Here is a 20,862-nt window from a genome sequence, read left to right on the forward strand (position 1 = left end):
GCAGCTTTAGAGCTGCTGCAGAGGTGAGAATTCTGTGGGGGAAAAAGGCCTGCCTGTGGTTTGCTCAGCCCTGCAAGAAGCACAAACCCCAAAGGGAGCCCAAGCAGTGGCTCTGGGAGGGCCTTTGATGGTTTTCAGAGCAGGGCTGGCTGGAAACCCCCCCAGGCAGGGGCAGCTGTGAGGGAACCAGTCTGGAAATGCAGCAATTGATCATTTTGTTCCTCTTGGTAAGGGACTGAGAGAAACCACAAACTACTGCAAATCCCACAAGAATCTGCTCAACTGCCTGACCTGGGACCCTCATTCTTGCACAAAACCGACAGCCTTCTGGAACCTAATGGAAAGAATGTTTGTGTTCAGGCTGGGGCCCTCAGATAAGAGGGAAAAGCGTGGAAATATCGAGCAGGGGTTCTGCTGGCCGCCACGGTGGGGCTGTGGGGAGTGACTCAGTGTGGATTCCAGGTGTCCCCAAAGCTGCTCCATCCCTGCCCTCCTCACCTGAGGGAAAGGCTGAGGCTTTGCAGGAATTGTGCTGTAAAGCCACCAGAGGTGCTGCTGTGGGCCCGAGACCTGCCTGGGGTCAGGCGCTGCCTTCCTTCCATCCGGGATCATGGAGAGCGGCCGCGGGTGTTGGGCAGGGCATGTACCAGGCCCCGGGACGCTGCTACGCTGCCAGTGGGCACTGGGATCCAACCTGCTGCCTTGGCGGCTTCTGCCCGCTGCCGGTGGTGGTGCCGGGACCGATTGGTGCCCGTGAGTTGGCCAAAGGAGCGATTTCCCCTCCTGCCTCCCGTGCGAGGCCGCCATGGCCCCTGAGGGGATGGAGCTCGACCGGGGCGCCCCCTGCTGGCCGGGAGTGCTCCCTGCAGCGCCCCCTGCTGGCCGGGAGTGCTCCCTGCAGCGCCCCCTGCTGGCCGGGAGTGCTCCCTGCAGCGCCCCCTGCTGGCCGGGAGTGCTCCCTGCAGCGCCCCCTGCTGGCCGCGGTTATCACTGCCACAAAAACCAACAGCGCTGAGCGGGAGGGAAAGTTCTGGATTTGTGTTGTTGGTTCTCTTCTGGTTTATAAATTTCCCAGCAAAGAGCTGGTATTCCTTTTCCTGCACTTTGGCCTGGACGCCCCAGAATCTTTGAAATTAAACACGTCCTTCCACATGGGTCTTCTTTTCTTTCCAGGAACGTTCCCACTTTCCTTGGCAGATATTTCTCATTTAAATGAGTTGCCAACTCCTGAGTTCCAGCATGGATGGGACAGACCCACAAGAGCAGACATGGTCAGGGACTTGGCCGCCTCATGCTCTGACTTTTAAGCCAGTTCAGCCACCAAGGGCCCTCTCCCCAGCTGGCACTTCTGGTCACCCAGCCACTCAGAAGCTGGCACTGGCCGAGTGTCACACTGTCCCCAGTGTGCCATGGCTGACAGACTGATGGACAGACGGGGCCCTGTCTCACCAAAAGCAAGGCCTGACCCACCCCTGACACACACAGCTGCTCCAAAATGTCTCCAGACATCAAACTTTTCCTGTCTCTGACACCCCACCCTGTGCCATGGCCTGATCCCCACTGCCCTGGAAAAGGGGGAGGGTCCAGAACCCCCACAGGGCCTTTGTGACATCCTGGTGTGGGGAACAGGGCAGAGGAGGGGTTTGGGACAGGGGAGAAGAGAATCCAGAGCCTCGTGAAGGCCGCTATATCCGTCAGAGCAAGGAAGGCACAGGGCCCAGCCAGGTTTTGGGAAATGTCTGAGGTTTGTTCCTTGTTGGTGGCTTTCCCAGCAAATCGTTCCATGTGTGACAATTTGGACTCTGAACCTTGTTGCTGTTGCTGTTGGTTTTATTCTCTCTTGTTGCTGTTCCAGGAAATTGTTCTTCTCTCAGCCCTTTGGGATCTTTGTGCCCCCACAGGGAGGGAGAGGGGCAGTTTTTGGTGGCAGCAGAGACACGAGTTGGTGCCCGTGGGTGGGGACCCCCAGTGCCCCCCAGATCCCCCCAGTGTCACAGCACATTCCCATAGATGTCACCGTGTTCCCGTGGTCGCCCCTGGTGTCCCCGCAGCTCCGCGTAGGTCACCTGGGGATCCTGGAGGGTGGTGGCACGGGGGGACACTGCAAGAGACACGGGCTGTGGGATCTGGGTGGGGGGACACTCGTGGGTGACGTGTCCCTCCGTGAGTGTCACCCCCGTACTCACCCCCTGCCCTCTTGGTGACCACGACGTGGGTGTACAGCACCTGCCCCTCCTCTGGGGTGTCCGGGGGATCCGGGGGGGCCCTGAGGGAATAAAGGGGATGTGGGGGAGGGAATGGGAGCTGTTGGGGGTTTGGGTAAAAGGGGAGAGGGTGGTTTGAGCCCCCCACTCACCTTTCCTGGCTCTTCCTGGCAGCTGCAGAGGAAAGTGGGGAAGGGTGACTGTGGGGTCCCAGGGCCCTGACCCCTCTCAGGATTCCTGAACCCCCACGAGGCCACAAATTCCCCACAGGACCCCCAAATATCTCTGGAGCCCCCCAGAATTCAGGAACATCCCAGTGCCCCCAACCAACTCAGCCTCAACAATCCAAAGCCCACCAGTGACAGAGATGCCCCTAAAACCTCCAAGACTCTGGAAAGAACCCCTAACATCGCTGCAGGACCCTCCAGCACCTCCCCAAACCCTACAGGACCCCCAGACAAGGTCACAGTTCAGGGGACCTCTACACTTCCATGGGTAACACCCTCCCCCCATTGTCACCCACCCCAGCGGTGCCAACGGCGCCAGGCCACAATGACACCCACAAGCAGGAGCAGGAACAAAAGGGCCCCACCGACCCCTGCGGCCACTGCAAGAGACAGAGGGGGACACAATGGGGTCACCCATCATCCCGGGGGTCCTGAACACCCCAGTGACCCCATGTGACCCCACCTGTAACCCAGGGTGAGCCAGGTGTCACCTCCAGGGCCATCTCTGGGCTGAGTGCCCGGAACACGCGGTGCCCGTCCTGTCCCAGCTGGTTGGTGGCCACGCACTGGTAGGTGCCCGAATGTCCCACATCGATGTCCCTGAGCTCCAGGAGGGGACCCTGCGCCACCTCCTGCCCATTGTGCAGCCAGGTGAAGGTGACAGGGGCTGAGCCCACCTGCACTGAGCAGTGCAGGGTCACGCGGTCACCTGGGCGCACCTGGTGTGCCAGGGGACCGGGGGTGATGGTGGCATTGGCCACGGGCACTGTGGGGACACAGACAGGGCTGGCGTTGGGTGAGGTGGGATGGGGGTGCCGTGGGTGGGGTCACCCCCAGCCCGAGGGTCCCGCTCACCCAGGACGGTGACGTTCAGGGGGTCACTCTCGGCCACGCTGTCCCCGTCGCTGACCTGGCACCGGTACTGGCCGCTGTCATTGTCCCCAACATGCTGCAGCTCCAGATGGGGGCCGGTGCCCACCGTTGTCCCCGAGCCCTCCCGGTGCCAGGAGAAGGACAGGGGACCTGTGCCCATGGCTACTGTGCAGCTCAGCACCAGGCTGTCCCCAAGTGCCACCTGTCCCTCAGGGGGCTGCGCTGACAGGGACACCCCTGAGGGCGGGAACCCTGCAGGGGGACACAGGAGGGATTGGGGACCCAGGAGGAGTGGGGGACCCGGGAGGGGAAAGAGGAGGATTGGAGGGAGCAGAGAGGATCCCAGTGAGCAGGAGGGGACCCTGGGAGGCATGGTGGGACCTGGGGACAATGGTGAGACCCAATGGAAAGGGGGAGAGATCCAGGCAGGGATGGGGAGCCAGACGTGAGGCTGAGGAGACTCAGGGAATGATTTGGGGTTTAGAGATGGGCGGGAGGACCCAGGGAAGGAAAGGAGACCAGAGGGTGGAGCAGGGACCTTGGAAGGGGTGGGGAATCCAGGGAGGGCTGGGGAGGACAAAGGGAGGGATGAGGGATCTGCAGGGGGAACTGGGCACTCATGGGGGAAAGCAAGAGGGACTTGGGCAATTTTGGGTGACCCAGGGAGGAGTAAAGGGAGGGATGAAGGGTTCAGGCAGTGGTGGGGAGACCCTCGGAGGTTGTCAGGCTTCCCTGTCCCCATCCTTGCACTCACTGTGCACTGTCACTGTCACCAGCTCTGACGTGCTCCACCGTGACACCACATGGCTCACGTGGCCCTGGCAGCGGTAGCGGCCACTGTGGTGCAGCTGCAGGGGGGACAGGGACAGCTCGGTGCCATCCTGGGGGCCCATCAGATATTTCTCTTCACGGTAGAAGTACACGTCTGTGAGCCGTTTGTTCTGCCAGCTCCGGCAGCGCAGTGTCACCGTGTCCCCCTCCAGCAGTGCCCGTGCTGGCACCTGCAGCACCAGCCACTCTGGGGGGCAGAGGGGTCCTGTCACACCAGGGGCGTCGGGATGGTCACGATGGCACCGGGAGGCACCAGAGGCCACCCAATGTCAGAGAGAACTCTTCCCGCCCTGGTATGGTCTGCGACGTCCCCAGAGCAGGGGACACTGCTCACACCAGGAGATGACCCATGGAGCAGAGCCCACCCAGAGCCCTCAGGGTCCCCACGGCTGCCAGGCTGGGGACACCCAATCACCCCTCACCGTTTGAGACTGTCACCGGGTTGCTGAGACCGGTGTCGGGTCTGTCACACCTGTAGGTGCCACTCTCGGTGACAGTGACATGGTCACGTCCCTGCTGCCCCCAGCGCTGCCCACCCCTGTACCAGGTGGTGTCACCAGCGGTCCCCGAGCCCTGGCAGGTCAGTGTCACCTGGTCCCACAGCACCGCCGGCCTCCAGGAGGGCTCCAGGAGGAGCTGGGTGGTCTGGGCACCTGCGGGTGACAGGGGACACCAGCCTGGCAGGGCCAGCGCGGGGCTGGGGACAGCGGGGTGGGGCCATGGCATCCCCTGAGGACTCACCAGTAAGGCCGAGGGTCTGGGCTGGAAGGGAGAAGGGACAGGGCTGAGTGGGGGTGGCACCGCAGGGACAGCAGCACACGGGGAGAGGGTGGGGGCTGTCCCCAAACTGTCCCCATGGGGAGAGCAGTTCTTGTGGGTAAGTGTGTCTGGGTGGTCCCCAAAAGATTTGGCGAGGCAGGGGGACATGTCTGTGTCACAGCCACCCGTGCACCACATCCCTGTGGCACAGACACCTTTGGAACAGGGACACTGAGGCCACCGTGGGCTGAGGTACAACATGGGGACACTTTGGGCACCCCGGGCACGAGGACACCATGGACACAGCCCATGATGGCCCAGGTCACCCCCCACCAGCTCAAGATCCCATCCCCATCATCCCATCCCCATGGCCACATCCTCATTGTTCTTGTCCCCTTTTGTCCCTCCATCCCAGTTCCCTTGTCCCTGTCCCCAGAGCTACCTGAGCCCAAAGGTGCCCCTCCCCACATTCCTGTCCCCACATCCCCATCCTCAAATTCCTGACCCCTGTTCCTGTCCCCAAAGCCACCACACATCCCCAGTCCCACCAAGCTCCACTGTGGGTAACACGGACTGGCACTGCTGGCCTTGGGGACCTCAGGGCACCCCGTAGCCCCCCTGTGCCTCCTCCCCAGGGTGCCAGGCCCGTTCCTGGGGCACTCACCCCACAGGAGCAGTGCCACCTTCCCGGCCATCCCGGTGTCCCCAGACATGTGCACTGGCTGTCACTCGCTGCTCTGGCTGTCCCCTCGCTGGTGGCTCTTCGGATGAAGGGGAAGGAAGCGAGGTCACATCCGTCCCCAAGTGGAGGTGGCCTTTGGTGGGGGCAGGGTGGCCACAAGCTTGGCACAGGCTGGGGACATGATGGGAGAGTCTGGGGACATGGTGGGACATGGGGTTGCCAGGAGTGGGGGACTCAGGGGACATGGAGAACCAAGGATGGGTGTCCAGGAGAATGGGGGTCAAGGGGAATTGGGGTCTCCATGCCTGGGGGGATTCAGGAATGGGGCTTCCATGGGAACGTGGTCCCCAGGGATTTGGGGTCATGGCATGTGGGTGCCAGTGTTTAGGGAGCAGAGGGAAAAAGGGGACCCTCGGGAAGAGGGGTTGTGGGGGAAGGAGCAGCCCATGGGATGGGATCAAGGCAATGGTGGTGATGGCAATGGCAGTCCTGGGATGGGGGTCCCAGGGAGGAGAGACCAAGGCCATGGGGGTCCCATGGTTGTGGTGCAAGGGGAATGGGGGTGCCAGGGAATGGCAGTGGCTGGGTGGGCACAGGGGTCTCAGCTCCTTCCCTGAGAGGGGAGCCTCAGATTTTGGGTGACCCAGGGCCCAGCACAGCCCCCCTAGGGTGCTTGTTTCCTGGCCAGGCATCACCTGGGGGTCTTGGGTAGCTCTGCTTCTGTGTCCTACCCTGCCCTTGACTTATTTGTCTCTTTATTTCTCATGTTTCCTTATTTTCCTCACATTTGTGCCATGTCCCCTCACCCCCAGCTCCTGGCTCAGCAATCCTGAGGAACATCTGAGCAGGGAAGGGGTTGGGCGATCCCGGGGGAGGGGAAAAATGGGGAGGAGGGGGTGCAGGGAAGAGTGGGGAGGCTGGGAGATGGAGGTGTTGGGCTGTGCCCCCTCAACACTTTCACTTTCCTTTTTCTGGACAAGAATGAAGAGGCTGTTTGTGCTGAGAGTCAGATGGGAAAGGGGGGTAGTTCTGTCCTGGGGGGCACATCCGGGGGGTCCTGTCCAGGATGGATCCTGTCCCATGGGGTGACACATCCTGGCATGGGGGGTCCTGTCGCAGGGGGTGGCAGTTCTGGAAATGTGCCTGCACATTTCTGGCTCGCTACCTGTCCCAGGGGTGGCACATCCTTGGGACCCCTGTCAATGAAAGTGTGGGGCCCAGCCCTGGCCCAGCCCCACTGCACAGAGATGGCCATTGCCCAGCCCTGCTCTGCCCAGCCCCAGCTGGCAGCCAGGATCTCAGGGTCCCCCCTGTCCTCTTGGCTTTGATTCTGGCAGCTTTAGAGCTGCTGCAGAGGTGAGAATTCTGTGGGGGAGAAGGCCTGCCTGTGGTTTGCTCAGCCCTGCAAGAAGCACAAACCCCAAAGGGAGCCCAAGCAGTGGCTCTGCGAGGGCCTTTGATGGTTTTCAGAGCAGGGCTGGCTGGAAACCCCCCCTGCAGGGGCAGCTGTGAGGGAACCAGTCCGGAAATGCAGCAATTGATCATTTGTTCCTCTTGGTAAGGGACTGAGAGAGCCTCAGCACTACTGCAAATCTCACACCAATCTGCTCAGCAGCCTGACCTGGACCCTCCTCCTCCTCCCTGCCTTGCCGTGGATGGACAGTGCCCGGATGCCCCGCACCCACCACAGCCGCTCTCTCACTGCCCTCCACACCTGGATGGGGAGAGAAAATTGAGCAAAGGGTTCCTGGGTTGAGACAAGGAGCAGGAGAGATCACCTATCAAATCCTGTCACGGGTAAAACTGCCTCGGACTTAGAGATATGAATTGAATTTACTGCTGACAAAATCAGAGCAGGGTAAGGAGAAGTCAAAGAAACCCTTCAATGCACCTTCCCCGTTATGAATGACTGTGCAGCCATTGGCTTTCACTGTTCTATTGGTTTTTGTGAATTATTTTGGTATAATACAGTTTGTGATCTCTTTTTAACTGCTTTTGATTCACTACAGTTTGTCAGCCTTTTTACCCTAATCCCTGTGTAGAATATATATTTTAGTGTGATAACTATATTATAGTTTAGGCTCTCCCAAAATATCCAGATAGAGACAATGTGTTGTGTATTATAACATTAACTGTTGCAGAAGAAGCTAATGCCTTTATTTGTGTAACTGAGGGACAATGGTGAGAATAACTCAGATAATTTTGTGAAATAGCCAATGTTGATTTAATGTACTGGTGGAGGATCTCACCTGTATGATAAGAACACATTGAAAAGTAGCAAGTAAATAAAAAGAAAGAATGCAAAGAGGAATTTACCTCTGACCCCTCATTTATCAAGAAGTGTCAAATCACAGAACAGGGGGCCTTGAGAGGACATAAAATATATCAATTTACCCTGCAGGATGGCATGGACTTTATGAAAATGAATCAAGGGTCAAACCAAGCAAATGATTCCCGGAACATGTAAACTGGAGAGAATGTTTGAATGTGTACAACCCTCCTGAGTGTGTATTTAACCAATGCAATGAAAAGGTGTGTAAGGAGAATTGTTGTAGTTAACCATGTGCCTCTGGCAGTTGCCAAGCACCCAGCAGGCTGCTTACTGTCCCTTTTATCCCTTATTAAAAAACTACAAATTTTAATGAGTGAGCCTTGTTTCTCACACAGTTTAATCAAAAGCTGAATTTCGGGTACAATAAGAGGGAAAAGGCTTGTGTGACCCCTGACACTGGGAGAGGAAAAGTGCAGCCCCATGGGTTGCTGGGAAGAGGAAGAAGGGTCCCCTGAGGGGAATCGATGCCCCCCAGTGCCCCCCAGTGTCCCCCAGTGTCACAGCACGTCATCGCAGTCACGGGGGTCCCGCTGTCCCTCGCAGGGTCCCGACAGCTCCACATTGGTCACTTGTGGATCACGAGGTGGGGCAGGGCTGGGGGACACCCGTGGGGGCCCTGAGAATGACACCGGTTGTGGGGACCAGGGTGGGGGGTGACACCCGTGGGTGACGTGTCACTGCCCCCCCCCCCCCTTCAACCTGTACTCAACCCTGGCCCACTCGGTGGCAACGGTGTGGGGGTCCAGCACTGCCCCCTCCTCTGGGGGGGTCCTGTGGGGATAAGGGGGGGTCTCAGTGATGTCTGGGGACGGGGAAAGGGGAGTCCCAGCCCCAGACCCCCACTCACCTTTCTGGGGGATTCCTGGCAGCTGCCAGGAAAATGGGAGGGGGTGACCGAGGGGATACCGGGAGATCTGAACCTGCCTGGGACCTCGGCATCCCCAACCACCCACAGGACCCCCAAATCCCCATGGCAGCCCCAATTCCCACTGGATCCCTGATCTCTGCCCCCACTCTGGGGGTTCCCCTCACTCCAGGACCCCCATCCCCCCGCACTGTCACCCACCCTGGCGGTGCCACCAGTGACAGCCCCCGATGACAGCCAGGAGCAGGAGCAGGAACAGGAGGGTCCTGCCGACATTCACAGCCACTGCTGGGGACAGAGGGGGACAGATCAGGGTCACCCTGAACCCTGGGGGTCTTGAACACCCCAGTGACCCCGTGTGACCCCACCTGTGACCCAGGGTGAGCCAGGTGTCACCTCCAGTTCCAGCTCAGGGCTGAGTGCCCGGAACACGCGGTGCCCGTCCTGTCCCAGCTGGTTGGTGGCCACGCACTGGTAGGTGCCCGAATGTCCCACATCGATGTCCCTGAGCTCCAGGAGGGGACCCCGGGCCACCTCCTGCCCATTGTGCAGCCAGGTGAAGGTGACAGGGGCTGAGCCCACCTGCACCGAGCAGTGCAGGGTCACGGGGTCTCCTGCGCACACCTGGTGTGCCAGGGCACCGGGGGTGATGGTGGCATTGGCCACGGGCACTGCAGGGACAGAGACAGGGCTGAGGGCACAGAGAGGGTCTGGCAGCTGGTGTGGGGGGACAGGGACAGGGGGGATGGGTGTGGGGGGGTTGTTGGGGGTGGGATCACACCACAGAGGGGTGAGGGGACACAGGGCAGAGGTGGAGCGACCCTAGAATGGAGTCAGGGGGACATGGACGTACCCAGGCAGGGGATCCGGGGGATCTCTGGGGTCTCCCCGTGCCCATCCCCGCACTCACTGCGCACCGTGACGCGGAGCCGGGCACTGCTCTTCCGCACAGCCCCCCCCTCAGAGCGCACCTGGCAGCTGTAATTCCCTGAGTGGGAGACCCCCACGCTGGGCACCAGCAGCTGCGGGGACACCTGTGGGACCCCCAGCACCTGCCTGTCCCGGTAGAACACGTGCATGAGGGGGGCTGGGGGCCGTAGGGGTCTGGGGGTGCTGAGGCAGCTGAGAGTCAGGGGGACCCCAGGGTGGGCTCGGGGGGACCCTCCAGCACCGGCAGCGGGGAGAGATCAGGGAAGGAGAGAGGAGGTGAGGACTGTGACTCTGAGTCTGCTGGGAAGTGGCTGTGGGGGTGTCAGGAGATTGGAGTTCCAGCCGAGGGGGTGCTCACCGTGCACTGTCACTGTCACTGGTGCCGACTGTGCCCACGGTGACACTCCGGAGTCCACCCGGCCCCCGCAGCTGTAGTGGCCGCTGTGGTTCTGCTGCAGAGGGGACAGGGACAGCTCGGCCCCATTGAGGGGCCTCCCCACCTCCTCGTCCCCATGATAGAATCGCACTCCGGTGACCGGGTTGTTCTGCCAGCGCAGGCAGCGCAGTGTCACCGTGTCCCCCTCCAGCAGCTCCCGCGCCGACACCTGCAACTCTAACCTGGCTGTGGGACACGGGGGTCCTGTCACACCGGGGGTCCCGTTTTCATGGGGATCCCCCCATTGGGTCACACCCCGATCACCAGGGACCCCCAATCCCAACACGGAGCTCTCCCCACACTGGGGTGCTCTGGGGTGCTCACCGTGCACTGTCATTGTCACCGGTGCTGACTCATGCAACACCCAGGATCCCACCAGGACCTTGCAGCTGTAGCTGCCGCTGTGGTGCAGCTGCAGAGGGGACAGGGACAGCTCGGTCCCACCGTGGGGCTCCCTCAGTTTCTCCCTCTCGCGGTAGGACACCGAGGTGACCGTGCGGTTCCTCCAGCCCCGGCAGCGCAGTGTCACCATGTCCCCCTCCAGCAGCTCCCGCACTGGCACCTGCAGCACCAGCCAGTCTGGGGGACAGAGGGGTCCTGTCAGAGCTGATGGCACCGGGACCCCACACTGAGTCACACCCTGAGCACCAGGGGTCCACAATTCAAACATGGCGTTCCCCCATACTGGGATGCTCTGGGATGTCCCCAGAGCAGGGGACAGGCTCTGGTCACACAGGAGGTGACCCATGGAGTGGAGCCCACCCAGAGCCCTCGGGTTCCCTGTGGGTTCCAGCTTGGGGACACCCAAACACCCCTCACCGTGTGAGACTGTCACAGGTGGGCTGTGCCCGCTGCCGGGTCTGTCACAGGTGTAGGTGCCACTCAGGGTGACAGTGACATGGTCGCCTCCCTTCTGCCACCAGCGCTGCCCGTCCCTGTACCAGGTGGTGTCACCGGCGGTCCCCAAGCCCTGGCAGGTCAGTGTCACCTGGTCCCACAGCACCGCCGGCCTCCAGGGGGGCTCCAGGAGGAGCTGGGACATCTGGGCACCTGTGGGTGACAGGGGACACCAGCCTGGCAGGGCCAGCGCGGGGCTGGGGACAGCGGGGTGGGGCCATGGCATCCCCCGAGGACTCACCAGTGAGGCCGAGGGTCTGGGCTGGAAGGGAGAAGGGACATGGCTGGGTGGGGTGGCACCGCAGGGACAGAGGCACACGGGGTACAGGGTTTGGGGGCTGTCCCTAAAGTGTCCTTGTGTGACATGGACCCCTTGGGGACAGAAATACCTTGTCTAGCCCTTGCTCAGGCAGGACACAAGGACACTGTGGACACTCCTGAACTGGGGACGTCACGGCCACCCCGTGCTGGCCCAGGTCACCCACACCAGCCCCATGATGCCTCCCCAAATCTCTGTCCCCTTATTAATGTCCTCACATTCCTGTCCCCTCTCTACTGTCCCCAAAGCCACCCCATGGCTCTGGTCACCTCATGCTCTGGCACTGCTGGCATTGGGAACCTCAGGGGACCCCACAGCCCCCCTGTGCCACCTCCCCTCCCCATCCCCATGGTGCCAGGCCCGTGCCCAGGGGCACTCACCCCACAGGAGCAGTGCCACCTTCCCAGCCATCCCGGTGTCCCCAGCCATGTGCACTGGCTGTCACTCGCTGCTGTGGCTGTCCCCTGGCTGGTGGCTCTTCGGATGAAGGGGAAGGAAGCGAGGTCAGGTCTCACCCTCGTGTGTAGGTGGCACCTGGTGGGGGCAGGGTGGCCACAAGCTGGGCACAGGATGGGGAGAAGGCTGGGTGGGACAAGGTGGGACATGGGGTTTCTCAGGAGTGGGGGCTCAGGGGATTTGGGGAGCCAGGGATGGGTGTCCAGGGGAATGGGGCATCCCAGAGGAATGGGGGGTGCCCAGGGCTGGGGGGAGTCAGGGATGGGAGTGCCAGGGGAACGTGGGCTCCAGGGATTTGGAGTCACGGGATGGGGATGATGGAGGAATGGTGTCTCCAGTGGGAACGGAGGAATGGGGAATGGGAATGGGGTCCTGTTGGAATGGAGGTCCTGGGAGGATCAAGGTGCTGGGGGAAGGAGGATTGCAGGGGATGGAATGAACAGGAGAGGGTTCCTTGGGAATGAGGTGCTGGGCCATGGAGATCCTGGGGAGTGTCAGTACTGGGATGGAGGTCCCAGGGTTGGGGGGACACAAGGAATGGGGATGCCTTGGTTGGGTGCCCAGGGAAATGTCACTTCCAGGTGTAGGCAGTTGGTGGGTGGGCACAGGGGTCACAGCTCCTTCCCAGAGTATCTCAGATTTTGGGGTGACCCAGAGCCCAGCACAGCCCCCACACCTGCAGCACCCCAGGGTTGCCCTGGGGGTCTCTGTGTCCCTGCCCCACACACCCCTGGGTCAGGTCCCCCCATTTCCTGGCTCAGCCATCCCAGGCAACACTTGATGCCCAATTGGTTGGGACAAAATTACACATTCATAGAATAAAAGCAAAAATTTTTCCCACACCATTATTTCCCCAAAAAAAGTACAAATTTGGCAAAAATCAAACTGGCAAGGTATAAAATGCTCTGGTTTAGAGAATCCATTGCTTTCCCAACAAGTCACTCACAATAAAAACACAAACAAATCACAATGAAAGGAGACTTTTATTCCCTTTAGCAGCCCCTTGTTCATCCCACAGCAGCGTTTGCTTGTGGATGACGCAGAGTGTGGAATGTCCCTGAGTGTCCAACAGCTCCATGGGATTGTTCCCTGCCTGCTGGGCAGCAACCCAGCCCCCAAGGAAGCCTTTTCTTGGGCCATCTTTAGGAACTCTCCACGTTTTTCTCATTCCCACCTTGAAACTTGATTGACTTCCCATGGAGGATGGAGAGAAGCTCTGTCCATCCTTGGGACAGTGCACAGGAATCTGTGGAAATGCCCCTGTGTGCCTCAGGTCAGGTTGTTGAACAGTTTGTTGTTGTCTTTGCAGTAGTTTTGTGGTTTCTCTCAGTGCCTTGGGCAAAGGGACAAAACGATCAATTGCTGCATTTCCGGACTGGTTCCCTCACAGCTGCCCTTGCATAGGGGGGTTTCCAGCCAGCCCTGCTCTGAAAACCATCAAATGCCCTCCCAGAGCCACTGCTTGGGCTCCCTTTGGGGTTTGTGCTTCTTGCAGGGCTGAGCAAACCACAGGCAGGCCTTTTTCCCCTCACAGAATTCTCCACTCTGCAGCAGCTCTAAAGCTGCCAGAATCAAAGCCAAGGGGGCAGGGGGGACCCTGATGTGCTGGCTGCCAGCAGGGGCTGGGCAGAGCAGGGCTGGGCAATGGCCATCCCTGTGCAGTGGGGCTGGCCCAGGGCTGGTCCCCATCCTTGGGTGGCTGCTGGCTTCAAGGAGCAGAGTTTGGGCTCTCCTTCCTGCCCTGGGCTCCATTCCCCAGCTGCTCTTGGAGGCTCAGATCCTGCAGGAGATGAGCAAGAATGGAGAAGTCTGGACCCCCCCCAGAGCTGCCATCCCCCAGGACAGGACCCCCTGCGCCACCATGTGTCCCCCCTAGGACAGCATCCCCTCAGGACGGGAGCCCCCCAGATGTGCTCCCCCAGGACAGAACCTGCCCCCACAATGTGACAAAGGTGTCAAACGGCCTCTTCCTTCTGCTGCAGGAGAGAGAAAGTGAAAGTGTTGAGGGGGCACAGCCAGACACCCCCAACCCCACAGCCTGCCCAGCCCTCCCTGCAGACCCCTCACCCCTGCTTCCCCCACCCCGGGCTGCCCCCAGCCCATTCACTGCTCAGGTGCTCTCCAGGATAATCAAGGCATGAACTGGGGGCTCGTGTAATTGAAGGGTTAAATGATAAAAATGGAAAAAAAGAGAGGGAAAAGTCCCTGGGAGTGTGAGGACAGAGTCCCGGAGACCCTCAGAATCTGTCTGGGGTGACCCCCAGGCCACCAGCACCTTCTGGGGATTGTGCTGTGCTCTGGATCACCCCAAAATCTGAGGCACCCAGGGAAGGAGCTGAGACCCACGGTCTCACCCAGCCACTGCCCATCCCTGGCACCCTCATTTCCCTGGGAACTGAACCATGGGACGCACATTCCTTATATCCCATCAGCCCTGGGACCCCCATCCCAGCCCTGCCATTCCCCAGGATCTCCATGGCCCAGCACCTCATTCCCAAGGAACCCTCTCCTCTTCATTCCATCCTCTGCAATCCTCTTTTTCCCAGCACCTTGACCCTCCCAGGGCCCTCTTTCCCATGGCCCACCCCCATTCCCAGTGACTCCCCCTCCTCAGCATCCCCATCCCCTGGGACCCAATCCCTGGGAAACCCCATTCCTCTGGGACACCCCATTCCCCTGGACACCCATCCCTGGCTCCCCAAACACCCTGAGACCCGCCTCCTTGGAACCCCATGTCCCAACTTTTCACACCCAAGCTCGTCCCCTTCCTGTGCCCAGCTTGTGGCCACCCTGCCCCCACCAGGTGCCACCTACGCACGAGGGCGAGACCTGACCTCGCTTCCTTCCCCTTCATCCAAAGAGCCACCAGCCAGGGGACAGCCACAGCAGCGAGTGACAGCCAGTGCACATGGCTGGGGACAGCGGGATGGCCGGGAAGGTGGCACTGCTCCTGTGGGGTGAGTGCCCCCGGCACGGGCCTGACACCCCAGAGATGGGGAGGGGAGGGGGCAGAGGGGGGCACAGGGGTTCCCCTGAGGTCCCCAAGGCCAGCAGTGCCAGTCCGTGTTACCCACAGCGGACCTTGGTGGGACTGGGGATGTAGGGTGGTTTTGGGGACAGGAACATGGGGCAGGAATTTGGGGATGGGGATGTGGGGACAGGAATGTGGGGAGTGGCACCTTTGGGCTCAGGTAGCTCTGGGGTCAGGTACAAGGGAACTGGGATGGAGGGACAAAAGGGGACAAGAACGGTGAGGATGTGGCCATGGGGATGGGATGATGGGGATGGGATCTTGAGCTGGTGGTGGTGACCTGGGCCAGCATGGGCTGTGTCTGTGGTGTCCTCGTGCCCGGGGTGCCCACAGTGTCCCCATGTTGTGCCTCAGCCCACGGTGGCCTCAGTGTCCCTGTTCCCAATGTGTCTGTGCCACAGGGATGTGGCACACGGGTGGCTGTGACACAGACATGTCACCCTGCCACGCCAAATCTTTTGGGGACCACCCAGACACGTTTACCCACAAGAACTGCTCTCCCCATGGGGACAGTTTTGGGACAGCCCCCACACCCTGTAACTCGTGAGCCGCTGTCCCTGCAGTGCCACCCCCACCCAGCCCTGTCCCTTTTCCCTTCCAGCCCAGACCCTCGGCCTCGCTGGTGAGTCCTCGGGGGATGCCATGGCCCCACCCCGCTGTCCCCAGCCCCGCGCTGGCCCTGCCAGGCTGGTGTCCCCTGTCATCCGCAGGTGCCCAGACCACCCAGCTCCTCCTGGAGCCCCCTGGAGGCCACCGGTGCTGTGGGACCAGGTGACACTGACCTGCCACGGCTCAGGGACCGCTGGTGACACCACCTGGTACAGGGACGGGCAGCGCTGGTGGCAGCAGGGAATCGACTGCCTCACTGTCACCCTGAGTGGCACCTACACCTGTGACAGGCCCGGCAGTGGGCGCAGTCCCCCCGTGACAGTCTCACACGGTGAGGGGTGTTTGGGTGTCCCCAGCCTGGCACCTGCGGGGAGCCCAAGGGCTCTGGGTGGGCTCTCCTCCATGGGTCACCTCGTGTGTGACCAGAGCCTGTCCCCTGCTCTGGGGACATCCCAGAACATCCCAATGTGGGGGAACATCGTGTTAGAATTGGAGGCCACTGGTGCCCTGGGTGTGACCCAGTGATGGGTCCTGGTGCCATCAGTGTGACAGGACCCCTCTGTCCCCCAGACGATCTGGTGCTGCAGGTGCCGGCGCGGGCGCTGCTGGAGGGGGACACGGTGACACTGCGCTGCCGGGCCTGGCAGAACCGCACGGTCACCAGGGTGTCTTTCTATCATGAGTGGAAGGAACTGGGGGGACTCCGCGATGGCACCGAACTGTCCCTGTCCCCTCTGCAGCGGAGCCACAGCGGCAGCTACCACTGCAAGGGCTGGTTGGAACTCTGGGCGTTAGAGAAGTTTTGGGAATCGGCACCAGTGACAGTGACAGTGCACGGTGAGCACCGCCATGTCTAGAGCTCCAACCTCCTGACAGCCCCAAAGCCCATTCCCAGAGGACTCAGAGTCACAGTCCTCACCTCCCCTCTCCTTCCCTGAGCTCTTCTCGCTGCCGGTGCTGGAGGGTCCCACCGAGCCCACCGAGGGGTCCCCCCTGACTCTCAGCTGCCTCAGCACCCCCAGCCCACTGAGGCCCCCAGGCCCCCTCCTGCACATGTTCTATCGGGATGGGCAGGTGCTGGGGGTCCGCAGGGGTCCCTGCAGCTGCTGGTGCCCAGCGTGGGGGTCTCCCACTCGGGGAATTACAGCTGCCAGGTGCGCTCCAAAGGGGGGAGCTGTGCAGAAGAGCAGTGCCCGGCTCTGTGTCACGGTGGGCAGTGAGTGCGGGGATGGGCACGGGGAGACCCCAGAGATCCCCCGGATCCCCTGCCTGGGTATGTCCATGTCTCCCTGACACCATTCTTGTGTTCCCCCACCTCTGCCCTGTGTCCTCTCACCCCTCTGTGCTGTGACCCCATCCCCGACATCCCCCATCACACCCATCCCCCCTGTCCCTCTCCCCCCACACCAACTGCCAACCCCTCCCTGTGCCCTCAGCCCTGTCTCTGTCCCTGCAGTGCCCGTGGCCAATGCCACCATCACCCCCGGTCCCCTGGCACACCAGGTGTGCCCAGGTGACAACGTGACGCTGCACTGCTCAGTGCAGGTGGGCTCAGCCCCTGTCACCTTCACCTGGCTGCACAACGGGCACGAGGTGGCTCAGGGTCCCCTCCTGGAGCTCAGGGACATCGATGTGGGACATTCAGGCACCTACCAGTGCGTGGCCACCAACCAGCTGGGACAGGACGGGCACCGCGTGTTCCGGGCACTCAGCCCTGAGCTGGAACTGAAGGTGACACCTGGCTCACCCTGGGTCACAGGTGGGGTCACAAGGCGTCCCCGGGGTGTTCAGGACCCCCGAAATAATGGGTGACCCCATTGTGTCCCCCTCTATCTCTTGCAGGGATCACAGGGGTCGGTGGGGCCCTTTTGTTCCTGCTCCTGCTCGTGGGTGTCATTGTGGCCTGGCACTGGTGGCACCGCTGGGGTGGGTGACAATGGGGGCACAGGGGTCATGGAGAGGGATGGGACAAGCCCCAGAGAGAGGAGGGCCAGAGGGCGGCACCCACAACCCCTGGCTTGGCAGAGGCTGAGCTCCAGTGACCATGGCTCAGAGCCCTGGGGAGGTGTTGGAGGGTCGTGCAGGGATATTGGGGGTTCTGTCAGGGGTCTCCCTCCCTGCCAGGCTCTGGGTTCTGGGGGCACTGGGTGTTAGGGGGGCCTGGGGGGGATTGTATGTCCGGTGGTGGTTCAGCATTCCCAAGGGTGGATGGGGGCCCCTGGGTCTCCAAAGTCACCCCTCCAGTTTTCCTTTGCAGATGCCAGGAGGCACCAGCAAAGGTGAGTGCAGGCTCCAGCCATGATACACCTTTTACCCAAACCCCCAGCACCTCCCATCCCCTTCCACACACCCCCTTATTCCCACAGGGCACCCCCAGAGCCCCTGGCACCCTCAGTGGAGGATCCTCAGGCGACGTACATGGAGCTGCAATGGCAACCGTGGGAACCCAGGGACATCTATGACAATCTACACCAGAAGTTGTGATGCTCTGGGAAGCAGGAGGCACTGGGTGACACTGGGGGTGCTCCCTCCATGGCTCCTGTGCTTGCCCATCCTTCCAAGGGAGGTGGTCATGGGTCAGGGGGAGGCTACACAGGGCACCCTCTGCTCCCCATTTCCTCTCCCACTACCCCCAAGGGCTCCCCCATCCCTTTCCTCGTACCTGCAGGGCCTCCCCAGCCCCATCCCAGTGCCCAAGTACCCTCAGTGACTGCCCCATTCTCTCCCCACAGTGCTTGCAGTACAGCCAGGGCTTCCCCATTCCCCCTCCCACTACCCCTGTCCCATCCCGCTGTAAAAGGGGGAGTTGGGGAGGATTCCTTCTGAGAGGTTTCTCAGATGAAAATGAAGCACAAACATGGCTATATTATATCTGAGCACTGTTTCTTGATGAAGGAGGGTAAGTGCTCTTACCAAAGGGGGAGAGAAGGGAGTAGAAAGGGAAAAGGACAGAGAGAGAAACAGAGGACAGGGACAGCGTTACCACAAGCAGCCCGGGCGCTCTGTGGGCATCAGCTGGGCAGATGGAGTGTGTGTGCTGCAAGCCACAGCCAGCCCACATGGCCTTTGTGAGTGGCTGGGTGTGATCTCCAAGGATGGCACCTGCGTGTCTCTGGCATCGGCCAGCGATGGCTGCAGGCTGGCTGCTGCGGGCTGGCTGCGGGCTGGTGCTGCAGCACTGCTGGCTCTGGGCTGGCTGCCGTGGGCTGGTGCTGCGGTGGGCAGGTGCAGCAGGCTCGGTGCTGTGGGCAGCAGGGGAAACGTGGCAGAGGCAGCAGGTGGGTGGGTTCAGGCAGCATCCGCTCCGTCGGGAAACCAATGAAGGAACGTCCAGGAGGAGCAGGAGTGAGCTGGCTCGGGGAAGCAGAAAAGCAGGGAAGAACGGGTGTGGACAGGGAAGAAGGACCACAAGGAAGAAAAGGCTAGGGCAGGGAGCATCGGTGATATTTTTGCCTGATGTCCAGGAGGAATGATGCATCTGACTCCATCTTATCACAAGGCTAATTAAGTACTTTATTATACTATATTATATTGTCTCTGAACTGAATCTGCCAAGCACTCAACTGCACTCCACTGCACACAATCTCATGACTCTCAGCCATCAGTCCCGACACAAACACACACCTGGATTCAATTGGTTTGAAAACACTCACACCAGAATCCAATCACCAACTCCTTTCAGGTAAACAATCCCCCACAATGCATTCCACTTGTGAACAGCACAGGAGCAGAAAATGAGATAAGAATTGTTTGGATCATTTTTGCTTCTCTCACTGCTTCTCCCAGGTTCAGAGAATGTGAATCCCACAGGGGAGGAGGGTCAAGCTGACCCTCCGAGCAAGCCCCTCATCCCTCCAAGAAACCCAAAGCAAAACGCTCCTCTTGTGTCACTGTTTGCTGCATTTATTTCCAAAGGCTCCTCCCACAGCCCGATTTCCTGGGCATTTTTTCCCAGACATTTTTCCTGGGCATCTGTCCCACCAGCCAGTGGGGGTCGCTCACAGCCCGATCACTGAAGCTTTCTCTCCCCTGATCTTCTGTTGTGTGAAGCCTCACCAGGGACAGGGTTCCCAGCACATGGACAACCCATCGAGTCATTTTTCACCTCAGGGGTAGCATATGTTGAGACATAAATCCAAATCAGACTTGTTCCTCTTAACCCCCATGTGTTAGTGGCTCTGCAATCCCCCTCCCAGTGCTCCCAGTAAGGTGGCTTACTGTTCCCCATCCCACTTCCAAGGGGGCACAGGACCCGGTTTCCTGCTGCTGGGACAAAAATGCAGCTCTTTGGTTAAACTGGCAGAAATGGTGTTTCTTTGTTCAGCTCTGTCAAGGAAGCTGAACAAGGTGGGAACCTCCCTTGGAATGGAAAATACGACCCCCTGCTCTCTGAGATGTTATAACTTTGAAATTATGGGGCTTTTAGGCAAAGCTGTGGGAACAGGAATACCAGTTCTTTACTGGTGTGTATTGTGAGAAACAAGTGAATGGAAGTTGACTTTTGCTGGATATTACATGAATTGATATTACATGATTGATTCTATTATTGATTAAATATGGTGGTGTTAGTGTTGGGACAGTGATGTGTACTGTGGAGTGGGTGATGTGGTTGGGGTGGCCACCCAAGGGTGGGGCCCAGCCCTGGGCCAGCCCCACTGCACGGGGATGGCCATTGCCCAGCCCTGCTCTGCCCAGCCCCAGCTGGCAGCCAGCACCTCAGGGTCCCCACAGTCCCCTTGGCTTTGATTGTGGCAGCTTTAGAGCTGCTGCAGAGGTGAGAATTGTGTGGGGGAAAAAGGCCTGCCTGTGGTTTGCTCAGCCCTGCAAGAAGCACAAACCCCAAAGGGAGCCCAAGCAGCGGCTCTGGGAGGGCCTTTGATGGTTTTCAGAGCAGGGCTGGCTGGAAACCGCTCCTGCAGGGGCAGCTGTGAGGGAACCAGCCTGGAAATGCAGCAATTGATCATTTTGTCCTTTGCCCAAGGGACTGTGAAATCCACAAAACTACTGCAAGGACAACAACAATCTGCTCAAAAACCTGACCTGGACACCCCTTCATGAACAAAACCTTGGAACCTTCCAGAAAGAACGTTTCTGTTCTGGATGTGCACACCAGAAGAGAGGGAGAAGTGTGGAAATAATGAGCACGAGGGGCTGGGGAAGAGGGGTGTCACAGCAGGAGCAGGGAGTGCCCAGGCAGGGGAATTCAGGGCAGGCTGGAGTGGATTTACCAGGCAATCAGAGCCTGAGTCATTTCCACAGATTCCTGTGCACTGTCCTAAGGATGGACAGAGCTTCTCCCCATCCTCCATGGGAAGTCAATCAAGTTTCATTGTGGGAATGAGAAAAATGGGGAGAGTTCCTAAAGATGGCCCAAGAAAATGCTTCCTTGGGGGCAGGGTTGCTGCCCAGCA

At 60.1% G+C, this 20,862-nt stretch overlaps 3 protein-coding genes and 2 long non-coding RNA genes across 9 annotated transcripts; 3 read left to right on the plus strand and 2 right to left on the minus strand.

Moving 5' to 3' along the window:
• Positions 1 to 1,809: 1,809 nt before the first annotated feature.
• On the minus strand, positions 1,810 to 5,661 carry LOC132340384 (Fc receptor-like protein 2). Of its 3 annotated transcripts, XM_059871380.1 has the most exons (10): positions 5,559 to 5,661; positions 4,877 to 4,897; positions 4,558 to 4,788; positions 4,059 to 4,322; positions 3,287 to 3,556; positions 2,895 to 3,197; positions 2,728 to 2,811; positions 2,357 to 2,378; positions 2,187 to 2,266; positions 1,810 to 2,101 (listed from the first exon to the last, which is right to left on the minus strand). In XM_059871380.1, the coding sequence occupies exons 1-10, from the start codon at positions 5,605 to 5,607 to the stop codon at positions 1,992 to 1,994; spliced, it is 1,434 nt and encodes a 477-aa protein (XP_059727363.1). In that variant the 5' UTR covers positions 5,608 to 5,661; the 3' UTR covers positions 1,810 to 1,991. The 3 variants fall into 3 exon arrangements, with proteins under 3 accessions (XP_059727363.1, XP_059727362.1, XP_059727364.1); XM_059871379.1 differs by lacking the exons at positions 4,877 to 4,897; positions 5,559 to 5,661 and having other exon boundaries at positions 4,059 to 4,340; positions 4,558 to 4,870; XM_059871381.1 differs by lacking the exons at positions 2,357 to 2,378; positions 4,877 to 4,897; positions 5,559 to 5,661 and having other exon boundaries at positions 4,059 to 4,340; positions 4,558 to 4,870.
• A 1,375-nt stretch (positions 5,662 to 7,036) lies between these two features.
• LOC132340400 (uncharacterized) lies at positions 7,037 to 8,218 on the plus strand. The gene is made up of 2 exons (XR_009489848.1): positions 7,037 to 7,434; positions 7,978 to 8,218. It is a non-coding gene; the product is annotated as an uncharacterized LOC132340400 (long non-coding RNA).
• Positions 8,219 to 8,228: 10 nt separating this feature from the next.
• LOC132340388 (high affinity immunoglobulin gamma Fc receptor I-like) lies at positions 8,229 to 11,261 on the minus strand. Of its 3 annotated transcripts, none has more exons than XM_059871388.1 (7): positions 10,959 to 11,261; positions 10,464 to 10,718; positions 10,062 to 10,325; positions 9,142 to 9,444; positions 8,975 to 9,058; positions 8,608 to 8,679; positions 8,229 to 8,524 (listed from the first exon to the last, which is right to left on the minus strand). In XM_059871388.1, the coding sequence occupies exons 1-7, from the start codon at positions 11,179 to 11,181 to the stop codon at positions 8,406 to 8,408; spliced, it is 1,320 nt and encodes a 439-aa protein (XP_059727371.1). In that variant the 5' UTR covers positions 11,182 to 11,261; the 3' UTR covers positions 8,229 to 8,405. The 3 variants fall into 3 exon arrangements, with proteins under 3 accessions (XP_059727371.1, XP_059727370.1, XP_059727372.1); XM_059871387.1 differs by having other exon boundaries at positions 8,975 to 9,061; XM_059871389.1 differs by lacking the exon at positions 8,608 to 8,679.
• Positions 11,262 to 14,985: 3,724 nt separating this feature from the next.
• Positions 14,986 to 16,478, plus strand: LOC132340396 (low affinity immunoglobulin gamma Fc region receptor II-like). The gene is made up of 2 exons (XM_059871400.1): positions 14,986 to 15,782; positions 16,022 to 16,478. Exons 1-2 carry the CDS (start codon positions 15,485 to 15,487, stop codon positions 16,306 to 16,308), a joined length of 585 nt encoding a protein of 194 aa, XP_059727383.1. The 5' UTR covers positions 14,986 to 15,484; the 3' UTR covers positions 16,309 to 16,478.
• An 818-nt stretch (positions 16,479 to 17,296) lies between these two features.
• LOC132340280 (uncharacterized) lies at positions 17,297 to 18,320 on the plus strand. Its single transcript, XR_009489829.1, has 3 exons — positions 17,297 to 17,377; positions 17,709 to 17,730; positions 17,818 to 18,320. It is a non-coding gene; the product is annotated as an uncharacterized LOC132340280 (long non-coding RNA).
• Positions 18,321 to 20,862: the final 2,542 nt, after the last annotated feature.

The sequence above is a fragment of the Haemorhous mexicanus genome, chromosome 31 (assembly GCF_027477595.1).
Source record: "Haemorhous mexicanus isolate bHaeMex1 chromosome 31, bHaeMex1.pri, whole genome shotgun sequence".
NCBI lineage: Eukaryota > Metazoa > Chordata > Aves > Passeriformes > Fringillidae > Haemorhous > Haemorhous mexicanus.